At 36.5% G+C, this 27,551-nt stretch overlaps 1 protein-coding gene across 8 annotated transcripts; it reads left to right on the forward strand.

Moving 5' to 3' along the window:
* Window positions 1-759: 759 nt before the first annotated feature.
* On the forward strand, window positions 760-27,472 carry LOC148845633 (uncharacterized). Of its 8 annotated transcripts, none has more exons than XM_088954206.1 (3): window positions 760-1,371; window positions 6,683-6,829; window positions 25,376-27,472. In XM_088954206.1, exon 3 carries the CDS (start codon window positions 25,471-25,473, stop codon window positions 27,202-27,204), a length of 1,734 nt encoding a protein of 577 aa, XP_088810332.1. In that variant the 5' UTR covers window positions 760-1,371; window positions 6,683-6,829; window positions 25,376-25,470; the 3' UTR covers window positions 27,205-27,472. The 8 variants fall into 8 exon arrangements, with proteins under 8 accessions (XP_088810332.1, XP_088810330.1, XP_088810335.1 ...); XM_088954204.1 differs by having other exon boundaries at window positions 6,700-6,829; XM_088954209.1 differs by lacking the exon at window positions 6,683-6,829 and adding an exon at window positions 7,031-7,112.
* Window positions 27,473-27,551: the final 79 nt, after the last annotated feature.

Here is a 27,551-nt window from a genome sequence, read left to right on the forward strand (position 1 = left end):
GTGCCACGGTAAGGCTATGGAAGTTGGTTAAGTCTTTGAAGGTCCAAAGAAGAAGATGAGAAAGACTAAAGAGAGAGGACGTAGGTAAGAGAGAGGAAGAGAGGAGAGAAGGGAGAATCCATTTATGAGAAACACTAGGTCAAGATTTTATGATATTGTTCTCCTTGGGGGAGGGCTATCCTTAGGAGTGAACATTCGGGTTATTTGATTAAAAACTGAATGGAATAAATGAAAATTAAAAAAACTGAACAAAAAAAATTAAAACCAAACCAAAACCGGATTATAGAAAAACCGAAGTAACCGAAAACAAAATTTTCAAATCTGTTTTCAGTTACTTCAGTTAAAACCGAATTTTAATAATATATACTTTATCATATATTATAACATATAATATATTATGAAATCATTTTTTATTATATTATATATTAATATATAAATATATATTATATTATACATATAACAATAGAAAGTTCATCAATTCAGGTAACTGAATTTATAATTCTAAAAGCCGAAACCGAATACCAAAAACCAAGCCGATGTAACCAAAAATCAAAAAGACCGAATTGAAAAAACTGAAATCAAAATTTTTTATTTTAACCGAACAGCGCTCACCCCTAGACTGTTCATGGGCCAGGCCGGCCTTTGGGCTTAACCTCGGGCCTGAGCCCAGCCCGGCCCGACCCATAGTTAAAACTATGTAAAAACCCTATTCGAGAACTCTTTGCCTCTTCCCATTCTTTTTTCCAGCCGAACCCTTCATCTCCGATCTCCACATCCAACGCAGCCGAACCCTCCCCTACCCATCCTGTTTGGGAGGACATCTGCGTTGGTTGAGCTCTGTTGATCCAGCTTTTATTGGAAAGCGGATAATTTTGACTTTCCAACTTCATCGGTGTTCTGTACTCCTCGCTTCACGTAACGCTAGAAACCGCTGCGTGAAAGTCCTCCCAAACGGGCAGATAGCTTGTAAGCTTTCCCAAAGACAGCTTATAGTATCCTCCACAAAATTGGAAGGATTTTAATGAAAGATTGGGGTATTTCTGTCTTAACACTTCACAAAAAGAGATATAAAATGCCAAACCAAGTTATTAAATCCGAGCTCATTAAATCCAACTACCAAAAAAATTAAAAAAGAAGAAAAAAATGTTAACAAGCCCTAAATATTACAAACGGTGACTCCATGATGCCCAAATACCTGCTACGTTCTTCCCTTTGGCTGAGAGATTAAAGAAGGGTTTTTTTCCAAATGCTACCTTCTTCCCTTTCGCTGAGAGATTAGGGAAGGTTTTTTTTCCTCGATCCTCCGCCAAGGCTTCACCACCACCGGACGTTGGTTGAGAAATCTAAAGAAGGCAAGAAGGAACTCAAGAGGTTCGTCGCTCTATTTGCTTTCTATTTTCTTTTAGCTTTTCTGTTTTCCGGCAATGTTGAGTTACCATCCCGTATCTATAGCTTGGAACCTAAGTTTATTCAATGTAACGTGGTTGAGCTGCTATCAGCGCCTGTAGCATTACTATTAGGGTCCCGATGCTACAAACATTGATTATTATTATTATTATAATTATTTTTAAAGCTTGTTGGGGTTTGGTTGGTTAGAAATGGGCAGTTGACACTTAAAGTTGGCTTTCGATCTGAAATCGGGGTTTGCAAAGTGGCGATTTTGATTGCTCAATCCAAACCAGGTTAACTTATAGCATTTGACGAGAAATATTATTTGACGTGTGGAGAAATTTTACTAGAGCTTTCGGGAGTGTTGTGGACTATTCAATCAACTCCTCGGTCAAAGTTTTATTATTATTATTTTTTAATTTTATAAGAAAGTACTTTGGATAAAACCAGGTTCAATTATGATCTTTAGAGCTACTTAAGTTTTGGCTGAAAACAGAAGATTGTGGGTCACTTATTTACACTCTACAAATGGGTAAATACTGATCCAATATTGAGGGAAGGTTACTAGGTAAACAACCTTGGTACCACGTGTGGAGAAATTTTTTACCCTGTTCTTGGAAATTTCTTGGATTTATAGTTCTAAATGTTATTCAAAATGGTTCTGGTACCACTGGATAGATTTTTTCTTTACTCTTTCTTTTTCCTTGTATGCAAAATTCTGTTCTCATTTTTCTCTTTCAAAAAAAAAAAAAAAACTCCATCCCCATTTTTCCTTTGTCTTCTAATTACGTACTTTTCCCTCTTATTTTTTCTAGTCTTAGCAGTCTTTATATCTATTTTATAGTAATCATTTTGTGTCTTCAAATTTCCATATTTTAATTCTTTTCATCCATGGCACTTTAAGCATTGGGGCCTATCTCTTAGTTTTATTTATTTTTTCTAGTTATATGAAATTAAGAACTTTTGTGCTTGTTTTATTTTGCAGATTTTTGTTTCTAAATTTTGCATGGAACTTTTAAACTTTTTGTTGAACTAGCTGAGTATGTACTTTGCACATGGCAATTTAGATGATGATAGTAATAATATGAGTCCAAATTTTTCTACAAATTGTTTTTATATTTCTATGTATGTAAAACAATTTTTATTTATCACACTTATTCCTGGTTAATATGATGAGCATATAATATTAGAGATGTTCCCGAATGTTTTCTACAATTTTTTTTTTTGTATTTTTTTTCATATTTTTTGTATATTTATCTTTTTTAATTTTTATAGTTTAATTATGCTATTAAAAGTTGACACATTTGACACAAAAGGTTAAATGTTTTGGTTTTAAATATTATCATTTTTCTGTTGGTTTTAAGTTTTGTGTAACATTTCCACCATTAATAATAACAATTATTGTTTATCACACTTATTTTTTCTTTAATATGATTAATATAAAATATTAGAGATGTGGCCAAATTTTCTATATTTTTGTATTTATTTATACTTTAGAAATTTTTATTACTTAACTATGACATCATGGGTTGGCCCATATGACCTAGATGGTTGGTTGAATTGCTTTACCACCTGTTGTAAGAACGGTTTTGATTTTTTTTTTTTTGGTTGGTTGTAGAAAACATGAGTTTTATATTTTTAAAAGTATTGGATATAGATCTAATAATTAGAATTTATTGTTGAGAAAAAATACCTTAAATATAGGGTTTATGAGAGAATATGAATTAATACCTTGAATATAAGACTTAATGAAACAGAATTGAATGAAGAGAACCAAATTTGAAAATAGGGATATTTTAGTTAAGAAGATAAGTTCCACAAGCTCATTCATACTTTAATAGTAGTGAGAAAAATACCTTAGATATGGGATTTAGTGAGAGAATGGAAGTTAATACCTTAAATATAAGACTTAATGAGAGCGAATTGAACGAGTTGAGTAGTAGTTCAAATTGCATTTTTTTTTATTTCATAATTAGAGGGACCAAATTCAAATATAGGGATATTTTAGTCAAGAAGGAAAGTTCCACAAGCCCATACACACTTTTAATGGTAGTATAGACACAGTTCTTTTGTTTTCATCCTTAAAATTGGACAAGGACCAAATTCAAAAATTGGGGTAGTTTAGTCAAACAAAAGTTCCACACCATTATTCGCACTTTTAATAATAATAACTAAGCATTAAATGAAAAATGTAAAATGACATTTTTGCTATGGCTTGTTTTCCAATTATTGAACAAAAAAGTACTTTTGTATCTTTTTATCAAATAAGCCATACTAAATGAAGATGTAAAATAACAATTTTGCCTTTTCTTGTTTTCCAATTCAAAATTTAGAGAGGGGGCATTTGTTGTCCAGTGAAAATTCCAGAAGCTAGGGACGCCTATTCACACTTTTATAGATAGTATAGATAAAAAAATTCCTTGTATATGAAATTTTAGATTTGCCGGATTCATACCGAATTTGGATGTCCTGTATTTATTGTTGAACCAAATTCGGGTATTACCCTTATCCAAATTCAATCCGATCTGTTTGCAAGCCCTAAACAAAATTATAGAAATACCATCTTGGAAAGGAATGATTACTCTTTTTCTTTTATTTTGCAGAGGGATGGATCAATGTTAAATAATAAATAATACTCAAATTGCATTAAGATACCATATACAACATAAAGGTTTTTCTAAGACAAACAAGAGAAAGAAACTGCAGCCTTTGTAATCATTTGGGTCAAAGAAGACGAAGCCCTCTTAATAGGTGGGATTTAATATTGATGCAGAGATTGGGAACTCTGCGTTAAGAACGGATGGGAAGGAAATGAAGGAAGTTGGAACAAAAGAAATTTCAGGTATTGGTAATTTTTTTTGGGCCAAAGAAGAAGAAGCCCTCCTATGATTGGTCTTTAATGTTGATGTAGAGATGGGGACCTCCACTCTAAGAAGAAGAACAAATTTGGTAGGAGAAGAAAAAAGAGAGTGCTAGCAGTATTGTGGTTTTTTTTTTTTCTGTTGGTTTTTTATTTGGTTTTTATTTTCCTATGTTTTAAGACATTGGTGGCACATTTTTCCCATTAGGTGTGTTTCATTACTATTAGGCAGTAAAATGGGATTTTCAGTGGGAGTTGTATAGGTGCTGTGTTGTGTTGTATCACAATGTTATAAAAGGTGGAATGGACAATAATTAAGGGTTCTAGTCACATTTTGACACAAAGGTTGGAGGGTTTAAGACGGGGAGGAAGAGAAGTGGAAGAAAGGATGAAGACCAATGGTCCACATGGGATTCTATCAGTCACCAATGAAGGTTCCAGTTATATATACTTTCTTACTTATTTCTTATTTCCCTTCTTTTAGGTTTGTATTCAAAACAAGGGCATTATCCTTCTGTGTGTGGCTCAGGCTTCACAGTATGGGGGCCCTGCGTCCTTTTAATTTCCCTAACTTTGAGATTCCAGAGCCTCTCTTGGTTTCTCAGAATAGGGGTACCACCTCTCTGTCACTCTCTATGCATGCACATAGTCACATGTGCTTGTAAATGAGAAAAGCAGTGGGGTTTGCCGTTTGCCCCAATACAATATTATTGGAGGAGTAATATTGGCAGATAGCAGTGTTCTGTTGTGTAGCCTACTTGTGTAAGATCAATACGGTGGAACACTTGCAAAAGAAGATACCTTACTTGTGTTTGTCCCCAAATTGGTGCTTCTTATGTAAAGTGAAGGGTGAGGACTGTAACCATTTACTGATACCGTGCTCTTTTGCTGCCAATATTTGGAACTGGGTTGTTGCACTATTTAGGTGTAGGTGGAACTTGCCCTCCGAAGTAAAGCTGCTGTTCATTCCGGCTGCCTTTGGGAGATTGACAAGAAGAGGGAAGCTAATGTGGAAATGTATCAGAGCTTCTACCTTGTGGACTTTATGGGATGAGAGAAATGCTAGAATATTTCTAGAAAAGGAAAGAAGTTTTGCTGAAATTAAGGAATGCATAATGACAAGGATAGTCTTGTGGCTAAAATCTTCACAATTGTTGGCTGGTTTCTCCTTTGATGACTTAAGGAGAAACTGTGCAGCAGTGGCTTCTACAGTCTCCACTAAGAACAAATCACAAGCTGAATAGGAATCCCCACCGGATGGAGTGGTAAAACTGAATTTTGATGGTAGCTGCCAAGGTAACCTAGGGCCATCTGGAATAGGAGGGATTCTGAAAGACAAAGATAGCAACATGTTGTCTTTATTTTCAGTATCAGTGGGTGTTGGTGATTCTGTAAGGGCAGAGATACTAGCAGTGGTGCAAGGTATACAGATGGCCAGTCAACTTGGAGTGAATAATTTGATAGTAGAAGGGGATTCCAAGGTAGTAGTGGGCTGGTTGACAAGTCCAGAGACAGCTTGTTGGGGCTACAGGGATCTGTTAAAGAAAGTCAAATGGCTGACAAGGAATATGTCAGTTAGGTTTCAGTGGGTCAGCAGATCAGCAAATGCAATGGCTGATTCTTTGGCCAAGCAAGGGGTGTCAAGGGGAGATCTTTTTTGGGCCACTTTGTAACTGTGTTTCAGGCTTGTGTTTGTTTAGTGTTTATGACTCAGTCCTAGGGGGAGGTAACACCTCGTGTCTCTTCCTAGGCTGAACGTACTACTATTTTGTTAATTAATAAAACTACTCTCATTTATCAAAAAAAAAAATATTGGCAGATAGTTTGGCTAAACAAGGGGTGCAAACAGTCTATGCTTTGGGCCCATATGTAATTTTTGGGGGTTTGGACATCTGGTGTCCTCTTTGTTTCCTTCACAACTTCTGGTTGTACTTCTTTATTTAATTCTAATGATATCGATTTTATGAGTTATTGATAAAAAATAATATTGGAGGAATAGGGATTCTGCCCCTTTAATCACCATCAGCACCACCATCATCATCATCTTCTTCATTTTCTTCTTCTTCCAGTGTGCTTATTAGACATTAGCACAGGGGTTTTGCCCCATTTTTTCCATGCATACCAGATTTCTGTAAAAAAAATTCTTAATGTGTACTTTTTCTTTGATTTTTTTGTGTGTTACTGTATGATTTATTATATATACTGCTAACTGTTGTTTTTGATGAATAATGGAAGCAGGTTAGCAATTATCATTGTTTTTTGTTGTTTAGTTTGTTGGGATTTTATGAATTTAGTTGTAGGATGTGCTCCATAGATTTATTTAATTGTTATGCAATTCTATTTCTATGTAAAAGGATCATAATGTGTATTAGAGGAAATAATAAGAATGTGAAAACATGTGACAAGTCAACAAAGTGACCTTATATTCCTCAGCCTTACTTTTTTGGCAGGAACTATGACAATAATGTATTTAATAACCATTTTACCTGGATACAGTAGGGACAAGGCTAGATGTGGTATCAGTTACAAAATTTAGACTAAAGTTTGAAACATCTGACATGATACAACACCTTTGTACAGGTATCCAGGCATCATAACGTATTAAAGTTTTGTTAAAAAAAATAGCATATTAAAGTTTTGTTTGGTAGTCTCTGATTATAGTAGCTTTCCTCTTTGTATAAGAAGAAATATGAAATATTTCCTTTTGGCATTTTACTTGATGCACTTATAGCCATCACAAACACTGTATACTTATTGTTTTTGTTTCTCTAATTAATGCAGAATTTTAATATTCAGTTAATGAACCATCCAAAGTGATTCCAAAGGATTAACTTGTAGCAGGGATCTAAAAATGGTTATTAAGGTAAGCTAATAAATAAAAATAAAAGGTAAGACAAATTGCAAATAAAACATAGTAAAGGAACAAATTGTGAAGCAAAAAGAAGAATTGAGTCATTGGACATTCAATAATGAAAGGACAAAGATTAAACGGTTAATTCAAAATATGGAAGTGAAAGTTCAATGGGTGAAAAGATGTGCAAATTCATTTGCTGATACTTTGGCAAGACAGGGGACTGGGAGATCTCATCTTTTTTGGGCACAATTGTAATTGATTTCTTGTAATTTTCTGCTTCTGGGGAGAGATAAGATAGGCCATCTCTTCTAATTTCTTTTGATGTAATCCTCATAATTATCAATGAAAATTTCCTGTTATTGATCAATAAGGGGAACAGATTGTGAAGATCAATTATTGTAAATAATGATGTTGACAATAAATTTTTTTAACAGTAAATGTGATGTTTATCAAGAGCTAATGTAAAAAAAATTACAACGTAACTTTTCTTTTACAGCCTGAGCAAAAGAAATGGAAGGAAGAAAGAAATCAAAGGATGGATGCCAAAATATAATGCGAAAAACAGCTATACTTAAATGAGGAGCACTGGGTCCTCGGATCCATCTCAGAGGCTGTGTACTACTGTTCTTTTTTTTCCTATGAGCTATAGTATTGTACTTGTTCTGTTTGTTGTGACATCCTCAAGGGAGAGGGTCTCTTATTCCTTTTCATAATTTGAATAAAGCTCCTTGATCATGGTTACTGATCATTAACAAGAAAAATGCCACCCTACCAAATCCCACACCTTGTATGGTATGTTTGCATGCATGTATATGCATATTAAGCACATATACATACATATACATAAATCCATACCCAAGAACCATCCAAAGAGTACTGCAGTCCATCTCTCCAGTATCAAAGAAAAACAAGGTGAGAAGCAGCATTACAAACATCAGGAACAAGGACCTCCGGTTTCCCAATAAAGGAGGAACAAATCAGACACAAACACTGTTAGGGCAGATCCATGCTCAATAGCTTGAGGATAAGACAACAAAGTAAAAACAAAACTGAATTCCAGCCATTACTCTTGCATGTACGAAGGGGTTTTGATGTATTCTTCCTTTTTAATAAGGGCATTCTAATTATTTTTGTTTTTGGGTAGCGATAACTTTGCATAATGATGAATTATCTAGTTGTCATGATTTCACAGTGGAGTTGACTAGTTGTCACAAGTTGTACTTAGCTTGTCATGAATGGAGACTGGAGCTGGGTACCTTAAATATAGAATTTAATGAGAATGGTAGTTCATACCTTAAATATAAGACTTAATGAGAGAGAATTGAATGAAGTGAAAAGTAGTAGTTCAAATAACATTTTTTGTCCTCACAGTTAGAGAGGAGCCAAAATAAAAAATAGGGGTATTTTAGTTAAGGAGGACAGTTCCACAAGCTCATGTGTACTTTTAGTAGTTGTATAGATATAGATCTTTTTTTGGTATAAAAAATCCTTCTATTAGTTTTGATAATTAAATCATATTCTAATTGGATATTCAGTTCTTTAATTGAATCACATTCGATCATAATTCGTACTGAACCTGGATGCCTTATATCCATTATTAAACAGAATTTGGGTTTACCCTTATTTGAATTCAATTCGATCTGTTTGCAAGCCCTAAAGAAAACTATAGAAACAACATCTTAGAAAAGAAAGAATACTTTTTTCTGCAGAGAGGGGGTAGATAAGTGTTTAATAATAAGTAATACTCCAATTGCAGTGAGAACCCATATATTACATAAAGCTTTTTCTAACACAAGGGAGAGAAAGAAATTGCAGCCTTTGTAATCATTTGGGTCAAAGGAACAGAAGCCCTCTTAACAGTTGGGCTTTCATATTGATGCAGAGATTGGGAGCTCTGCTTTAAGAACCGATGGGAAGGAGAAGGAAGTGGGAGCAAAAGAAATTTCAGTTATTGTTTATGTGTTTGGGACGAAGAAGAAGAAGAAGCCCTCTTATGATTGGGAGCAGTATGGTGGGGTTTTCTGTTTTTATTTTCCGATGTTTATGACATTGGTAGTATGTTTTGCCCATTACATGTGTCCCATTACTACTAGGCAGTAAAATGGGAGTTTCAGTGGGAGTTGTATAGGGTGCTATGCTGTGCTGTGCTGTGCTGTATCACAATGGTATAAAATATGGGATGGGCAATAATTAAGGGTTTTGGTGACATTTTGACACAATAGTTGGAGGGTTTAAGACAGGGAGGAAGAGAAGTGGAAGAAAGGATGAAGACCAATGATCCACATGGGATTCTATCAGTAACCAATGAAGGTGCCAGGTATGTATACTTTCTTATTTCTCATTTTGAGCTTGTGTCAAAACAAGGGCATTACCTCTCTTGGTTTCTCAGGACAGGGGTACTGTGTCTCTATCACTCTCAATACATGCACATAGGAACATGTGCTTGTAAGTGAGAAAACCACCACCACCATCGTCATCAACATTATCTTCATTTTCTTCTTCCAGTTTGCTTTGTTAGACATTAGCACAGGGGTTTTGCCCCATTTTTTACATGCATACTGAAATTTTGAAAAAAAAATTCTTTTTGTGTTATTGTGTGGTTAATTATATAAACTGTTAATTATTGTTTTTTGATGAATAATAGATGGTTAACTGTTATTATTGTTTTTTGTTGTTTAGTTTGGTTGGATTTTATGAATTTATTTGTAGGTCATGCTCCATAGATTTATTTATTTGTTATATAGTTGTATTTCTATGTGAAATGATAATAATGTGTACTATAAGAAACAATAGGAGAACGTGTGCCAAGTTAACATGGTATATATGCTATATATTATAGGTTTTAGACTTAACATCTAGGAAATGCCTAGGTGGGCACCTAGTCTCATAGGCAACAAAGTTCCCTTATGTTGCTCAGACTTACTTTTTGGCAAGGACTATGACAATAATACATTTATTGACTATGTTACCCGGATACCATAAGGACAAGGCTGGATGTGGCATCAGTTACAAAATTTAGACTAAAGTTTGAAGTATCCGACACGACATGACACCCTTGTACAGGTTTTCAGGCATCATAGTTTATTAAAGTTTCGCTTGGTAGTCTCTCATTATTATTAGCATTCCTCTTTGTCATCATCATCATCCATGCTTTATTCCAACTATATTATGAGTATCATTTCTGGAGCTCGCCCTAGTATGATCACGACAAGACAAATTAGGATCCATATCATGAGAATTTGGCAAAAGTTTTAGTGCTGCCTGCCAACCTGATACACTCTCCTCTATTTGGGCTCAGGACTGGCAGTGTAAGACAAGCTCACACTGGCGGAGTTAGTAGCATTCCTCTTTGTACAATAAAATATATGAAGTATTTCCTTTTGGCATTTTACTTGATGCACTTTGACTTTTATAGCAATCACAAAGACTGTGTACTTGTTATTTTTGTTTCTCTAATTAATGCAGCATTTTAATATTCAGTTAATGAGCCATCCAAAGATTCCAAAGGATTAAATTGTAATAGGGATCTAGAAATGGATAGTAAGGTAAAATAATAAATAAAAATAAAAGGTTGGACAAATTGCAAATAAAACATATTAAAGGAATAACTTGTGAAGATCAATTATTGTAAATAATGATGTTGACAATAAATTTTTTTTAATAGTATTAGTAAATGTAATGTTTGTCAAGAGGTAATTAAAAAGTTTCACAGCGTAACTTTTCTTTTGCAGCCTGAGCAAAAGAAATGGAAAGAAGAAACAAATCGAAATGATGGATATCAAAATATGATACAAAAAGCAGCTATACTTAACCGAGGAGCACCAGGCCCTCAGGTCTATCTGAGAGGCTGAATGTATTACTTTTTTTTTGCTACGAGTCAGCTATTGTATTGTACTTGTTCTGTTCCTTGAGACGTCCTCAAGGGAGACAGTTTCTTATTCCTTTTATAATTTGAATAAAACTCTTTGATCATTGTTACTGATCATTAGCAAGAAAAAAAGTCACTGTACCAAAGAGCCATTCTGAAAGTCCTGCAGTTCATCTCTCCAGTAATGAAGAAAAACAAGGTAAGAAACAGCATTAAACATCAGAAAAAGGGCCTCTTGTTTCCCAAAAAAGGAGGAACAAATCAAACACAAACATTGCTATGAGCACAGATCCACACAAAATAAGTTGGGGATGACACAACAGAGCAAAAATAAAACTGAATTCAAGCCTTTACTCCTGCATGTTCAAAGGGGTTTTGGTGTATTCTTATTTTTTGATTAATGGCTTTGATGTATTCTTTCTTTTCCTGTTATTTGTCCTTTTATTTATTGTAATAAGGGTATTCTAATTGTTTTTGTTTTTGGCTAAGGGTAATTTTGCATAATGATGAATTATTTAGTTGTCATAAGAAGAAATTAAGGTGGCTAACAAGAAACATGGAAGTAACCTTAAATTGGTGCAAGCATGGTGCTAGTTCCTTTGTAGACACATTAGCCAAGCGAGGGGTGGGATGAGAAACTCTTTTCTGGGCACAGTTGTAAGCAATGGGTTTGTTTTGGGGAGAAATAAGAGGTTTTATCTCATTGACTTTACTTTGTACATTTACTCTTTGTACTATACCATCTTCATAAAATTAATGAATGCTTGTAGTTATTGATCAAAAAAATTATCTAGTTGTCATGATTCAACAATGGAGTCGACTAGTTGTCACAAGTTGTAGTTAGCAGTGTTTTAAAAGGCATGGGAGGCGTATGCCTGGAGGCGCATCTCCAGGCGAGGTGCTCCCAAAACGCCCTGAGGCATATGCCAAAGGCGCTGATACCTCTGAGGCGTACACCTCTTACGCTTTTTTCCATGAGGCGTGCTAGAGGTTTACACCTCTTGCACCTCATGCACACCTGATATGAAAATACAGGAAAAAAAAAAGAAAAAAAGGAAAGGAAAAGAAGAGAAAGGGAAAGAAAAGGAAAGGAAAGGAAAGGAAAGGAAAAGAAAGGGAAAGAAAAGGAAAGGAAAGGAAAAGAAAGGGAAAGAAAAGGAAAGGAAAGGAAAGGAAAGGAAAGGAAAAGAAAAGAAAGGGAAAGAAAAGGAAAGGAAAGAGAAGAAAAAAAGAGAAAAGGAAAGAAAAGAAAAGGAAAGGGAAAGGAAGAAACGATAAGGGGAAAGAAAATGGTTTTCCCCCTGCCCCTTCGGCTGGGGGGCTTCGCCCCCCAGACCCCCGCCCCCTTTTCGATGCAGCCCAATTTGTTTTTTTGAGTTAGGGGGGTCTTGCTCCACAAGCAAAGCGAGCTCACCTTTCACTTGGACAACACCTCCTCTTTGAACTACTGTTATGCATCTTTATTCTTCTTAATATAAAATTTTTTTATTAAAAATAAAGAAAAAAATGAGATCCCCCTTCCTCTTCATCCTCCTCCTAACCCCGCTCATCTTAAGAAGGCTTACGCCTCCTTGTGTTCGGGAGGCTTATGCCTCTTGCGTTCTGAATTACGCCTCACGCCTCTAGGTAGTGGAATGCCTCACGTCACGCCTCCGCATTTTAAAACATTGGTAGTTAGCTTGTCATGAGTTAAGAGTGGAATTGAGTAGTTTGTCATGGTGTGATTACGGAGGTTATGCTTGATGTTAAGTTTATGTAAGTTGATATATTGCACTCTTCTGTAGAAAAGGAATTAATGGAATTAATATTGAAGTTGCTCTTGCAATCCTTTTGATTGTGGCAAGTGTGGTCCTTTAAAAGCCTAAAGTGATTTTACCTAGAAATTAATCCTCAAGTTGATGTTCAAGTTTTTTATGAATCTTGAGTTTCTTTGTCTAAAAGTTCTCTTTCCAAAAAAAAAAGATAACTTTATCTTGAACCCATCTATTTGGCTCCCTAACCCCTACGTCCACCTCGTTTCAAGCTGGGGGTTTTGAAAGAGAGAAAGTTTAAGCAGAGCCGAAGAGCTGGGTGTGTGTTTCAGTCTGAAGATCTGTGGAAATGGATTGTGCATAAGAACTGGGAGGAGACAAATCAAAGTGTAAGTCCAGCTGAAGGGCCTGATCTGGAGAATCACTGTGGTGGAGGGAAGATTGAGAAGTCGAGTTCTGGTCAGCAAAAAGGTATTATTCTGTGTTTTGGTGATTTCGAAGTTGAGCTTTCTTCCTCTTCTGTCTCGTCACAACAAAGAAGTTTGAAAAGGAGAACAGAGGGGTTGTTTGCTCAGAAAATCAGATGGAGGAAACGGAGGTGGTTTCTGGGGAAGCAGTAAAGGATCTAGTAAAGGTGGAAGGGGAGGACAAGAAAGACGTGATAGGCAGGGCTGGAGAGGAAGGGATTGGCATCAAGAGATGCTGTGCTGAGGGTGCGAAAGAGGCTCTGGACAAGGATGACAATTCTGACTCAACTTTAGAATGTGTGGAGTCCATTTAGGTCGGAGAAGATGTGTTCACAAGGAAGGAGACTTTGAACCTTCAGAAGGGATGAAGAAAGCCAAAGAGGCAAATAATCCTCACTTTGTCCATGTGTCAAAGGTTTTCTCAAGGCTAAAAGATGATTGATTGGGGCAGGACCCTCCAATAAATATAGAAAGTTTACAAGAGGAAGAAATTAAAAGTTCTGGAATCAAAGAAGGGTGATGAAAGGAGGGAGGAGGAGCTTCAAGCTGCAGGAGAGGAGGTTATGTCGACCCTGATAAAGGAAGCTCTAGAGGTCAGGACGGGGTTGAGGCCTCAGGGGATGAGGAGGAAGGAAACCAAGCGGATGAGAGTAGTCTCGTTTTGTCTCAGCAAGCTGATAAAAAAAGAGGGGGGGGGGTAAAGTGGAGCTTAAGAGTTTGGTGGACAGGGAAGTTAGAATTGGCAAGAGTTTAGGGCTTTTCTTTTGGGGAGGTGAAGAGTTTGCTAGAAGAGCTCTTGAAGTCTTTGAAAAGAGGAAAAGGGAAGAGAGAGATCAGAAGAAGCTACAGTGGAAACATGATTTAATTTGGGGCAAGGATGATGACGGATGTGACTAAGACTAGACAATATGTGTAAAAGGGGGGTCCCCTGTTTTCTTTTGTTAGTTTTTGTGTTTTGTAATCTCTGGTTGCAGTATTCGGTTCGGGTGTAATTTTACACCTGTTCGGGTTGTATCTTGTTTTCTTTTCTATATATAATACTTTTCATTTTACTCTTCAAAAAAAAGTTTGATTTATTAAACTTCATTCTAGGTTCAACTTCCTAAATCCTCATTCTCTCACGGCCTCATTATTGTTTTAATCATTAATTTCCCAAATTTATTTCACTTTTCTTCATTTTTTGATGAGTAAAGATATATTGGAGTGGAGCAAACGGTCAATCAATAACAAACAGATTACAGACCTTAGAGATGGATCAATCAAATGACTGTCCCATTGAAAATGAAAGATGTTGAACTCCCACACATTACAAGCTTTAGAAAATTGGAACCCTTTCAACTTCTGTAATGTTGACATTTACGAGACTAATGTTCTTTCAATGTTTCTGATCTTTACCTGTATCTCTTCTCTCCTTGAAAAGTTCTTAAATTCCCATCAAAATACCTGGGTATGCATTTGGGTGAAAACTGTAGATCCAGAACAATTTGGGAGACCATAATTGAGAAAGTTGATAGAAAGCTGGCCTCTTGGAAGGCTGAGTATTTGTCAAAAGGGGGTAAAGTCACCTTAATCAAGAGTGTTTTATCCTCCCTCCCTGTATACTACCTGTCTTTATTCCCAATTCCAGCTAGATGGGCTGCAGTGCTAGAAAAAAAAAGATGAGAAACTTCCTGTGGAGGGGGATGGAAGGAGGAATCAAAATGTCGTCTGGTGAACTGGAAGAAAATCTACACCCCCAGGACCAAGGGGGGTCTAGGGATAAGATGAGTGAAAGATGTCAACACAACCTTGTTAGAGTAATGGCTATGGAGATTCAGTGAACCGGACAGTCTGTGGAGAAGATTAGTTGTGTCCAATTATGGCTCCAGTAGCAGGGAGTGGGAGACAGAAGTGGTAAGGTCCTCCTGTGGGTGTTCAGTTTGGAAGGCAATTCAGAAAATCCATCCACAGTTTTTGAAGGGCATGAAATATGAAGTGGGAAATGGCTGTAGGGTGCTCTTTTGGAAGGACTACTGGTGTGGGGATGGCCCTACCTTATTCCTGATCTATTTGAGATTGTTGTAAAAAAGTATGTTACCGTGGCTGATTACTTGGAGAGGCAAAATGGACATTGTATTTGGAACCCTCATTTCAGGAGGAATTTAAATGACTGGGAGGTGGATTCTTTGGTCAACTTGCTACAGGTTTGTATGACTCCAAGATTTCTGGAATAGGAGAGGACAAAAGGAAATGGCTGTTTGAGAAGTCAGGTTCCTTCTCAGTGAAATCATTTTTCAACTGCTTGTCAATGGAGGATACCTCTCCCTTTCTGAGTGACAGGATTTGGATCAGGTCTGTACCATCAAAGCTGGCCTTCTTTTTTTGGTCTGTACTCTGTAGTGCAGGTTAAGATCTCAACTAAGAACAATTTAGTTAGAAGTGGCATAGAGATGGCAGATCTGGCTTGCACATTATGTAATGGAAGTGTAGAGACTTCTAGCCATCTGTTATTACATTACGACATTACTTACTGGGTTTGGGTAAGATTGTTGGACTTATTTGGAGTTAAAATGTGCTTCCCGGCTGATGTGAAGGGTTATATAGGGGCTTCAGGCTTGGTTCTTAGGAGGTCTAAGCAGGGCTGGAAAGGTAGCATGGAGCATTCTCCCCTCTGCACTTTTCTGGGCATTGTGGTGTGAAAGAAATGATATAGTTTCCGAGGGGAGGCAGACCTCAAAAGAAGAGGTGCTCAACAGAATTATGGGGATGGTGCACTCGTGGTTGGCAAATCACCCACCATTTAAAAGCAGACACACCTAATCCTTTTTTTATCTTGATTTCCTTTGGGTAAGAAGCTCATAGTGTTTTGTTTCTGGGGGTTGGCTATACTGAGTATACTGTTTGTCCATTGTACAGTTTTTCATTGTACAGGGGCTCTATTATTTTTTGGCCTTTTGATCTCAATGAAATACTTTACCTTACAGTTCAAAAAACAAAGTTCTTAAATTCATTTATCTCCAAATACCAGCAGATGGCAAACGGGGAGAGGCTCCAAATATTCCCTTTTTTGCTAAAACCTCTACTTGGTCATCTATCAATAAAGCATTTCCATGCCAACATGGATGATCCACATGCATCTGTAAAGCTTTACAAAGTGTGCTGATAAAAAAAAGTCACCTGATAGGGAGAGAAAATTTGCAGTGAGTCATTAAATGTTGAATATTCTTCAAGATGTACTTCTCTTCCACCCACCTGTTGAAGAACCCCTATTATCAACAAGATGCATTCTATAGACTCTTCTTGCCATAGAATGACCTACAAAAAATGGAAAAAAAATGATACCCTGTTTATAGTAGTTTCTTCAGAGACACTTAAAATTCAGACCATAGTTTTCAAGGCACCAAGGCAAGACTAGGCGATGGATTCTTTTTTAAGTAAAAAACATAGTTCCCTAGGTTCCATAACCATGATTCCTAATAATTATCCATAAGAAAAGTATAAAGTTCATGTTAAAGTCTAGAAAATCAACATATTCATGAAAATAAGAAGAAGAAAGAAAAGAAAATTCAAAAAATATAGGGGCTGAACCCCTATTTTTGTTACAGGAAAAGAAGAAAAGAAAAGGTGAAGAAGAAAAGAAAATGTGTTGATCAGACAAAATTTTAAGTTTTTCCTTATTGGTTCAGGTTTTGAAGTCTTCGAGGGTTCAATACAGCAGTTAGCAATGTTTGTGTTGATTAAACCCTAACAAATAAGAAAATCATAAAAAGAAAATAGTATATAAACACAGAAAATGAATAATTATAATCTCAAAAAATTAAGAATATAAAAGTATTTTGTAACACAGCATACAAAACTGCTTGGCGACTAGGCGAGGTGAGCCTCCAAGGGTGCCTTGTCGCCTAGGCGTCACCTTGACAACTATCATTCAGAATAGATCAGTCTTCCACCGCAATAGCTAATTGCTGTTCTGGTATTGAGCTAAGGAGGATACAGTTTTTGTTGAAGAGGAGAGTATAAGAGCAACATGTGGTTTTGTTACTTAGAGATATTGGTTGAAGACGGGAAGTGAACAATAGGTAAAGTGGAAACTGCTCAATTGTCTTGTGTTGAAGAAAAGGCTGACATGATATAAAATGAGAAGAGTGAAGGAGTTGAATTTGAAGAAGAGGATGAGGAGATTGGAGGAAAAGAATAAAGAGAGGGATGGATCGAGGAAGATGATTTGACAGAGTATGGCTAAAAGGTGTTTAAGAGGAAAAAGAATTATTGCACTAAACCTCTTGAGGAAAGTAAAGTTATTGAAGGTGGTAATGAGGAAAAAGATGATGACAATGGTTCTAGTGATGAAGGTGTTCACGTTGATGAAACTCATGTTATTGAGAGATCTGTTGATTTGGAGTCTATGGTGAACACAGAGGTAGAGGTAAATCTCTGGTTTTGTTCTTTTTAGGGGGTGAGGAATTTGCAAGGAGAACTTTTAAGGAACTGGAAAAGAAATAAGAGGGAGGCTGGTGGAAAGATTGAAAGAAATTCTTTAAGGGATGGAAATAATCATATTGGTCTGAGAACTGGATTGATGGGGTTGCTAATGGAGAGGTTGGGGAGGAGATAGCAGGTCAGCTTTTTGGAGCTTGAGAGGATTAATGAGAATTCTGTGGATCTGAAGAATGTTAGGGAGGTTTCTCTTGCAGTGAGAAGATTTAGAAGCCAGAGAAAAGATCGAATATCTTGGTGTTAAAAGTTTTTGCTAGATTAAAAGGGGGTCTATCTGGGATTGGGCGAAACAAGATGATGAAGTCAAAGAAAGCTCTTAAGAAGAAGTAGAGGTTCCTTTTTCTGGTTTGTCTTTTTCAGTTTGCAGTTTTGGCTTTAATTGGGGTTTTGTTTTCTCTTTGTTTTTTCAGTTGGTTTGGTTTTGCTCATTTGAGCAGTGGTTCAGGGGTTTGCTTGGGTTGTTGTGGTTGGATGGGGTGGGTTGTTTTCTTGGCTGTCTTTATCTGGTTGGAGAGTTGAGTGGTTCAGGATTTTGCTTGGGTTGTTGTGGTTGGTTGGGGTGGGTTGTTTTCTTGGCTGTCATTATCTGGTTGGAGAGTTGGGTGTCTAGGTGTTGTAGTCTGGTTGGTATGGTATGGTTATGGAATTTGTCTAGAAGGGTTTTTTTTCTTTTCCCTTGGGTGACTATTGGTCACCTTCCTTGCGTCCTCTTTTTTTTTTCTTTTTAATAAATGTTATTTTATTAACAAAAAATCTTTTCTTTTGAAAAACTAAGGTAATTTTATTCATAATGAACATAGAACAGTACAATACAACAATCTCCAGTGGTTAAGTGTGTACTCTCATCTAAGACCACCCACCCAGTCCTAGAAAGTCAAATTACAAACTCAATCCTTAAACTTTTTGAATTCAGTAACTGAACTATACTCCTTAAGGGTGGAAGCACAAGATCTAATGTTATCCACAGTAGTCCTGATGAGATCATCTATTTCTCCAAAAATTATTGTTCAAGATCTATTCCTTTCAGCCCATATTGTCCAAATAATTGCTGCAGTCACTGACTCCCAAATTAGTTCCGCTCTTCTGTAAGAGGTGTAAGCCTTAGCCTCCTTAGGAGGAGGAGGATCACATCTTGTGTTTTTTTTTTTCTTTTTCTTTTTATGAAAGACAGATGCTTTCTATTAAAAGAATGAAGCTGCATAACATTAGCTAGGGGGTGCTGTCAAAGCAAAGGCATAGCAAAAAAAAAAAAAAAAAGGAAAGCCAAATTGACCTGCATTAAAAAGGTGTTTGGGGATGGGGGGGTCTCAGGTCTGGGGGCCCAAACTTTCTCTCTCTTCCCTCCCCTTCCTTTCACTTTCTTTTCTTTTTTCTCTTCTCTTCTCTTTCTATCTTTCTTTCTTTTTCTGTCTTCCGTTTCCTTTCTTTCTTTTTGTCTGAGACATGCAGAAGGTGCATGAGGTGTATGCCTCTAGCATGCCTCATGCAAAAGGCATTTGAGACATATGCCTCAGAGGCATCCATGCCTCTGGCATGCACCTCAGTGTGTTTTGGGGTGACTTGAAGTGTATGCCTCCCATGCCTTTTAAAACATTGATTTGTGAAACCAAATATAATTTTAGTATGCTAGAGTCAAATCACCTACTTAGCAGTTGGAGTTTAAATGGGAATGCAAAACCGTGGTTCCAAACATTACCTTGAAGTGTTTCGGGTCCAGCATTGTTGCTTTTTCCTATTTGAGGGTTCATTATTAATATTTACCATGTGTAATTAAGTCAACTAGGTTATGTTTAAGCATTTTGGCTGGGCAAGGTGAGATGCCTAGGCATCGCCTAGGAAATCAAAGTTTCGTAGGTGATGCTAAGCCCTCTTGTAATTCATCTCTTGTACATCCTCCCCCCTCCCCCCCCCGCCCCCCCTCTTTGTTTAATGGAAGTTTCCTTTTTCTCAAAAAAACACACCTAGGAAATGAAAATAAATATAAACATAATTTATAATACATGTGTATAACCATACATAAGTATTATGGAATTTTGTATTAATTATAAACTATTAAGTCAGTAAATCATGAAAGACAACTTGCACTTGATTTTAAGAATTATTTACAAGATGTTTGTATAACCTCCTTAGTTCAAAGGAAAACATTTGTACATTCCACATAGAGAAGTTTAAGTACCCTAATTTTTTTACAAGTTTTTAACCGCCCAAGTTATTATTATCTATGTTCACTCTTGTTACCGAAAATGGGTCACAAACATTTATTAATATATAAAGGGGCATAATTAGTTATTTGCCACTACAACAATGCTTATATCTATACTGCCCACATGATTGATTGTCTCGGTGATGGGCCAGCAAAACTCTTGGGCAATTCTCTAGTTGATGCCTAGATGTGCTTTAACTACACTTTTTGGACTCCCAAGTCTCTCAAGCTCTGTGTTTCTTCTATAGATCTAGGAACTAGTGGAATTCTATTTCTTTTTATAAAATTTCTATCCTCAACATGAGAGTCTAAGAGCAGTTATCCATAATAATCTTTTTAAAGCATCTGTGAATCTTCTTGGTTGAGGACAACTGCATTACCTTCTTCCTATTGGCCACCTTTCTTTTAGATTCTAACCCATATTTAGAAATTTCCTTGTCACATTCAATCAAGGTCTTGAAAATTGGATGGGACAGGATGGTTGGACTGGTTGACCAGGGAACTCTGGTCATGGCTCCGGGTCCAGTTTTGAACCCCAAAATCATGTGAACAGGGTTACTGTTTGACCATTGGTCAAAGCCGTTCTGTTTCTGCGTCGGTTTTTAAAACCATGCCTTCAATATTCTCTTCATTCCTTAACCCACTTCACTCTTGAACTTCCTTTATTGGCAACCCTCCTTATTTTCCATGAAACCTATATTCTCCTCTTCTTTTGTTAGAAATTTAGGCATCATTTGGAATCGTTCCATACAAACATTTTTGGTGTTCTAGGTGTTCCCATGGAACAAAAATGTGTTCGGTTTATTCGATTGATCAGAATTGTTTCATGCCCAGGCCAAAACACACTTGGGAAAATCCATTTCTTAGAAATGTCGAATTCATTTTTTTTTTCTGGAACTAGCTCACTGGAACATGAGGTCCCCATGATGTCATTAAAAATTGTGAACATGTGTGTCTAAAACCCACGTGAGAGTCGGGGCAAATTGGTAATTTTGAACAAACAATTAGATTTCATTGATTGAAAAAGATATGTTGGAGCATAAAGCCCTAGCATCCTTCCTCTTCTCTTGTAACCGCCAACTAGAGATTGGAAAACCCTCCCATCCTCTCCGTCTAAAGAAACAGAATAGGATTATAGTCTCTTTCAAGAACAAGATTTTGGCCCCCTTCAAGACCACCGATGAGGAGATTTTTGACTAGGTAACATATGTTTTTTTCTCTTTCTTCTTCCTAGCAATTTTCAGACCTATTACATGGTTGTTTCTTAGGAACATTTTGCCAAACACTTGGTTTCTCGGGAATAAGAAATAGGAGTCCTGTTCTGGAACAGAAATGTCCTTATTAACAAAAATATGTAGGAACTACTAAATGAGGCTTATTTTGCTCTCTAGCTACTTGTATAAGGATCCTCTCCATCAGTGTTTTGAGACTCAGACCGAACACAACCGGAATGCTCACCGACATGGTTTCAAATGTCGCCAATGTCGCTAATTTCGCCTGACATATGTCGATGTCAAGGCTCACCGACATGAAAGTGGATGGTAATATAATAATTAAATTATGTCGATCGACATTAGGAAATGTCGACCAAATCGGACCAGATAACAAAAAAAATATACAGTTTTTCCTATTATGTCGACAAGATGTCGACTAATCTACATTAAAAATATAATATATTAGTATATTATATTAGTATATTATATTAATATAATACAGTATATTTATATAGATTATTCCATTAATAATTTCTATTTAATATTTCAAATAAAATATTTATAAAAAGAAATAACAAAATATAAAAACAAAAGAATAAATTAATTACTTTATAATATAAAACATAACATATTTTTCAAGTAATAAAATATTAACTAGTTAGTATTTTTTAAAATATTTATTAAAATCAGAAAGTGTTTACTAAATTTTATAATAAACCTTATTCTACATTTAATATAAAAAATCAGAATAAATTTAATAAATTCTATACTAAATCATAATTTATTATAAATTTAGTATTAAAAGTCATAATAAATTCATTAAGTTTTATAAGAAATCAGAATTTATCATAATCTTAATACTACAAAAAGGAGAATCAGTTTATTAATTTATAATAAAACATAATGTACTATAACTTTAATATTGAAAAAATCAGAATAAATGTATTTCTATTTACTAGTGTGAAATAAATACATTAGAATTTATAATAAATCAGCATTAAAAATAAGAAAAGAAAATATCAGATAACCTTGTAAAAACATCAAAATGCATAATAAATCAGTAAATCGTCGTTTACTAATTTGTTATTGATCTTAGTTTCTTAGCTTTATATAATGGTTGGGAATAAGATAATAGTCTAGAAATATGTATTAATGCTTCTTTTATCATTTTACAAAATATCTTTGCATATTTCCACATATTTCATAATATTTCCACAATGTCTCTAATTTTTACAATATTTCCCCTTGACATTTCCGACATATGCCCTATATTTTGGTAAGCGACATTTCCATCGACATCGACATTTTAAACCTTGCTCACCAGGTTATGGGTCAAAATGGTTTGACTGCAAACCACCTAATAATATATAATATATTTTGTGATTAAAGACACATAAATAAGTGGGGGCCAGTAAGCACAAAAGACATGATGGGTTGATGGTTGAATGCAGACACATATAACTAAGAGTTGATGATGGTCAAATCTTTCTACTGCACCATTTTAAAGTTTGTAACCGCTTAATGACCTGTGCAGGTCATTGAAACCTGGCTGGGTTGTTAAGACCTGGGCGGTTTTCAACGGTTCCGTTGGGTTTTGGCCAATTCCATTGGGTTTCCAAGAAAAGGAAGGAAACTGGGACTTTTAAAAACCAGAATACCTTCCTGTTCCCAAGTTGACCAGTCCAACCGTTCAGTCCGTTCCGAGTCTTAAAACGCTGTTCTCTGTTGACCCTAAATTTCATCAATACCTCATCTTTTGCCATTACCATTTTCTTATTCTGGGATCTGGATCAATGTTTAGCACAATTGTTCATAAAATGATGACACTCAGCATTCAATTCAGATAGCAATTATATTGTTGCTGATCTGCAGGGATGATTTGCAGTTATTTGAGAGTGATAAGATCACAAGACAATTCTAAATCTCTTGATCCTAGGGATGATGATTGGGAATCATGTTTTGGCCAGAGTGGATCAGTTCCTGTTTCAAATCCAGAGTTCAGACAATTGTGGATTGATGAAATCTTCTTACTAGAAGATTCACTAAATGCTTGGAGAAGAGCTTGATGAAGCATACAGCTTCCATATTATATTTTTATTACCATCCTTTTCATATTCTTTTGTTTCTTTAAGACTGACTTATTAATACTTTCTTCCTCATCGTGTGCGGTCCTTTTCAAATTTAGTTTATTTTTAAACACTCTCACTAAGACAGGGAGGCTTTGGTGAACAAGTGCTTTTCTCTACCCAATTGTATTATCGGATGGAATCCAACTTTTGGGAGAAGTCTCAATGATTGGGAGGTTGATCAGCTGCTGGAACTACTGCAATCTGTACAGAATTCCCCAAGTGGGCTCTTCTAACTCATGTAGATGGTGTTGAGAGAACAATCATAGACTCACTGTAAAATTGTTCTATAGAAGTCTTTGCCAAGAAAATCTTGGTGATTTCCCAGAAACAGAATTTGACATAGTGGGGTTCCCTCCAAAATCAAGTTTTTTGTTCGGACTGTGGCTATGGAAAAATTGCTTAAACTGGGATAAATTATTACAAAGGGGAATGACTTTGGATCAGCAGGGGTGTGTCTGTTGTTCTGCTGAGTTGGAAACTGCCAACCATCTGTTCCTGCACTGTTTAAATGCTTTCAAAATTTGGAGTGTTCTTCTAAATACTTTTGAATGGGTTGGCTCCTTTGCACAATCCACTCAAGCCTTTTTATAAATTTTTTGGGGAGTGCTTCCAATGGCTACTTTGTGGTCTATGTGGGAGGAAAGGATTGCTAGAGTATTTTTGAACGAATATGCTGATAGTGATGCTCTGCTGAACAGAATTAAAGGAAGGCTTTGTTCTTGTCTTGGTTGTCAGTTCACAAGGATTTCAAGGGGCTGGTCTGTAAGAGATTTTTTGATAGAGATGTCTTGTTCTCTTGTTAATTCCTTGCTAGCAAGTTGTATAGTCCTATACACAAGGGATGTACATGGCTTATAATGTACACATTTTGTTTATATTATTAATGCAATACCTTAATTTAAAAAAAAAAGTTATATTGTCTTATTGAGACACTGGTCGGTTTGCTTCAAATTGTTGAATATATCATGCAATCCAGGACTTCAAAATTGATAAAGCTACTTGCTAAAAGTTTGTGTTATGATTTGAGCCCCATTAGTAATCTTGTGCATGGTGGTTTTTGTTTTTTCGGTTGGGGTGGTTGTATGTGTTTGTTTGGTCTTAACTCTGGGATAAGAAGCAACTGTAATCATGCTTAATCTTGCAGGGGATGAAGAGAGAGGCATCGGTTGGAAGAGGAGAATAAGACACTAAAACTAGAGAAAATAAAGCACTTAAAGTTATTTGCAATGCGACTTACATTTGCACTAGTGTAAATGCATGGGAGGGGTGTAAATTCTTGTTTATTTTTGCTTAGATTTGATTTTGTCTTATTTCTTTTTGGGAAGTAAAATAAGTGGTCCCCACTTTATGTGAAAGAGAATGGAGATAGGACTGTTTGTTTAGGAGTGAGGTAGGAAGCAAGATGATGTGGTTCCCACTTTGTATGAGGGAGAATTGAGGTAGAAGGCAGTGCAAATTTTGCTTCAGTTTTAGGATTCAAAATTTGCACTGCCAGTGAGTGAAAATGATACAAAAAGTACAAATTTTGTATCAGGAGTGCAAAAAACAAATGGATGTAAAGCTGAACCAGATGCAAAATTTGTATCCAGTTTAGATTTGCACTGCAAACAAACTCTGCATGAAGGATTAACAGACCACAATCTACTATTAGGTGAAGATGTATCAAAGAAGACCATTTCCACTACAATTAGACAAACTAAAACAACTCCAAGGATAGGCCCAGAAAATTGGAAGTTGCAGATCCTATCAGACTGACACCCTACCAATAATAAAATTGTGTTCTCCCTCTAATGACACCAAAATCAATTAAATAGTCAAGTTTTGACCCTTGGAAAAAATGGGTGAAAGAAAAGTGATGTTATTCCAATTTTAATTTGTCAAAATTCTAAAACATCTAATAATTGAAATTATTTTCCAATTTAAGATGTTTAACCCTATACCCAGAGCACTAATAAATAAGCTAAAAAAAAAGATCGAGTTTGCCAAAACCTAAATCACTCAAAAACTACAAAATTGCCACTGATGCGGGAAAATGGATAAATTTGATTTCTTCTTCCATAGTTTCTCTTCTCTCTTCCAGTTTCATGTCTGTATCAACATATTTCTGAACTTTTGATATTTTCCAGTTTCATAACTCAGTGTTGGATGTTCATCATTTTTGTAGGTGTTTGCTTTTAGCAAGTCAAATATTTCCTCCTGTTCGAAGTGAAGAGTTCTCTAAAAATTCTGTAAGGCAGGCTTGAAATTAACTCCTGGAAGATGAGCCAGGAGAACCAAATAACCAGTTCTTTAGCTCCAGAAAACCTCCCTGTCAAGCGGAAAAGGGGTCGTCCACGGAAGGGTGAGTCTCTGAATCATGGGGATAAAGTTTCAATCACACCTGGTTCTGATGCAGAAAGGAGGAATCGTCGCCGGAAAATAGATGCAGCTACCGATACAAATAGTAACATGGTCGGAAAGGTTGTTTCTGGTGTTCTTGAGGGGGCATTTGATGCTGGATATTTGCTCACTGTTAGAGTTGGTAATACTGATACCATTCTGAGTGGTGTGGTGTTTGAGCCAGGGCTCTCTGTTCCCATTTCAGCAGCAAATGATGTGGCACCACATGTCAAAATGTTCAAAAGAAATGATATTCCTATCCCAGGTGTAGATTCCCCAGCCCAGGTGTCTCATACAATCAAATCCGAACAAAAGAATGTGCAATCTGTCAACTTTCCTCAGAGAAATGATGTTCTTCCAGAAAAGGTGTCCCCACCAGTCAACCAGGTCCTTGGAGCACCCCGAGTATTGCCCTCTGAGCTTCAACCTGGTCCTCAGGCAGACCCAAAAGGAGTGCCAAGTGACACTAATAAAGTTCTCTTAGCTACATTACAGGCTGTGCAGCAAGGTGAGGGTAACATCAAGAGTGCAATTAGTGTACATGCCAAAGAACAACATGATGATGTCAGTTCTATTCAAATTTCTTCTCAAGCAGCAGTTCCTGTGGTTGAGAAGAAAATGTCAACTGATGTACTGGTAGAAGATAAGACTGGTCATCCTGCAAGAGGTGTATTTGCTTGCACCAACCAGGTGAACTTGGTCATGCTACAGCCAGCTATAGTGTCTGAAGGCAAGAATGGACCTGCCTCAACCGAGCAGTGGAACTGTAATGTAGATGGAACTGCAAAACCAGATGATTTGCTGCAGGAAAATGCCTCAAACAAGGAATCCCAAAATAGTTTAGATGCACCTGAAGATCCAAAATTTGAAACTAAAATTGAACTATCAGTGGAGACACTGGAGGGAACTGAGATACCTGTCCAGATGGTTCATGTTCAAAATCAGGCTATGGGTGCTGAATTTAAGGGTTATCAGCCAATTGATGATACAGAGGGTGGTCCTGATGTCAAACTTAACCATGTTCCTGTAGCTGATATACCAAAGTCAGTAGTCGCTGAACCAATTGGGGTGTTACATCAAAACCAGGCGTGTCCAGAAGGTGATACGCCACAAGATATTCAGGCTGCTCTCTCAGTTGAGATTCCAAAGAGTGATGAGAGTTCCCATTCAAATGGAATGCCACAAAATGATGCCACTGAAACAATTGAGGGAGATTTAAAACCAGTGGCCACTGAGAATAAGATGTTGAATGAAAACCAGGTTTCTCTTAAGGTTGACACAGTATATACACATGTTGAGCATTCAGTTGAGACTCAAAAGAGAGATGCAAATTCCCATTTAGATGAAAGCCAGAAAAGCCATGTCGTCGTATTTAACATTGAAGATGCACAATCTAGGGCAAAGACTAATGCTCTGGTAGAGATGCTGCAGAAAGAAGTTTGTCCACATGCACCATTAGACCCCCAAGTTGATCTTGTAGCTAAGCACTCTGCACTTACAGAAGCAGTGCCTGGGCCTCAAGTCCCTAGTTCTACTGTACTTACAGGAAACGAGGATTGCATATCCAAAAATGTTCTTACACCTGCAGAACTGCAGAGTGATGTTGTGGAGTGAAACAAGACTGCAGATTCCATAGGAGCCTGAAGATGTCGTGGAAGTTGGTACAGGTAAAGAGTGCACCAAATGATTCTTCAGGAATCAAACCTTAAACACTAAAAACAGCTGATGATACTTATGATTACTGACATATTTATACATTCTTGCAAAAGGATCTGAGTCCCATGGCTGACAACAAAATTAACTCTTGTAATCTGAACATTGTATTACTCTATTTCCCAACTGCCATTTTAGTTTATAATTTATGCTTCAGGTATTTTAAACACGAGCTTGCCGAGGACGGCTTATCCTGTTGTCTCTAGGCAGGAACTCCACCAGTGTAGCTTCACCGAAGTTTGCTTGTC

Source organism: Nelumbo lutea, chromosome 7 (assembly GCF_056320005.1).
Source record: "Nelumbo lutea isolate HS-2025 chromosome 7, American lotus-T2T, whole genome shotgun sequence".
Taxonomy (NCBI): domain Eukaryota; kingdom Viridiplantae; phylum Streptophyta; class Magnoliopsida; order Proteales; family Nelumbonaceae; genus Nelumbo; species Nelumbo lutea.

Bases quoted from the DNA above. Each gene is read 5' to 3' on its own strand.
- LOC148845633 (XM_088954206.1), top strand. From the start codon at position 25,471: ATGAGCCAGGAGAACCAAATAACCAGTTCTTTAGCTCCAGAAAACCTC.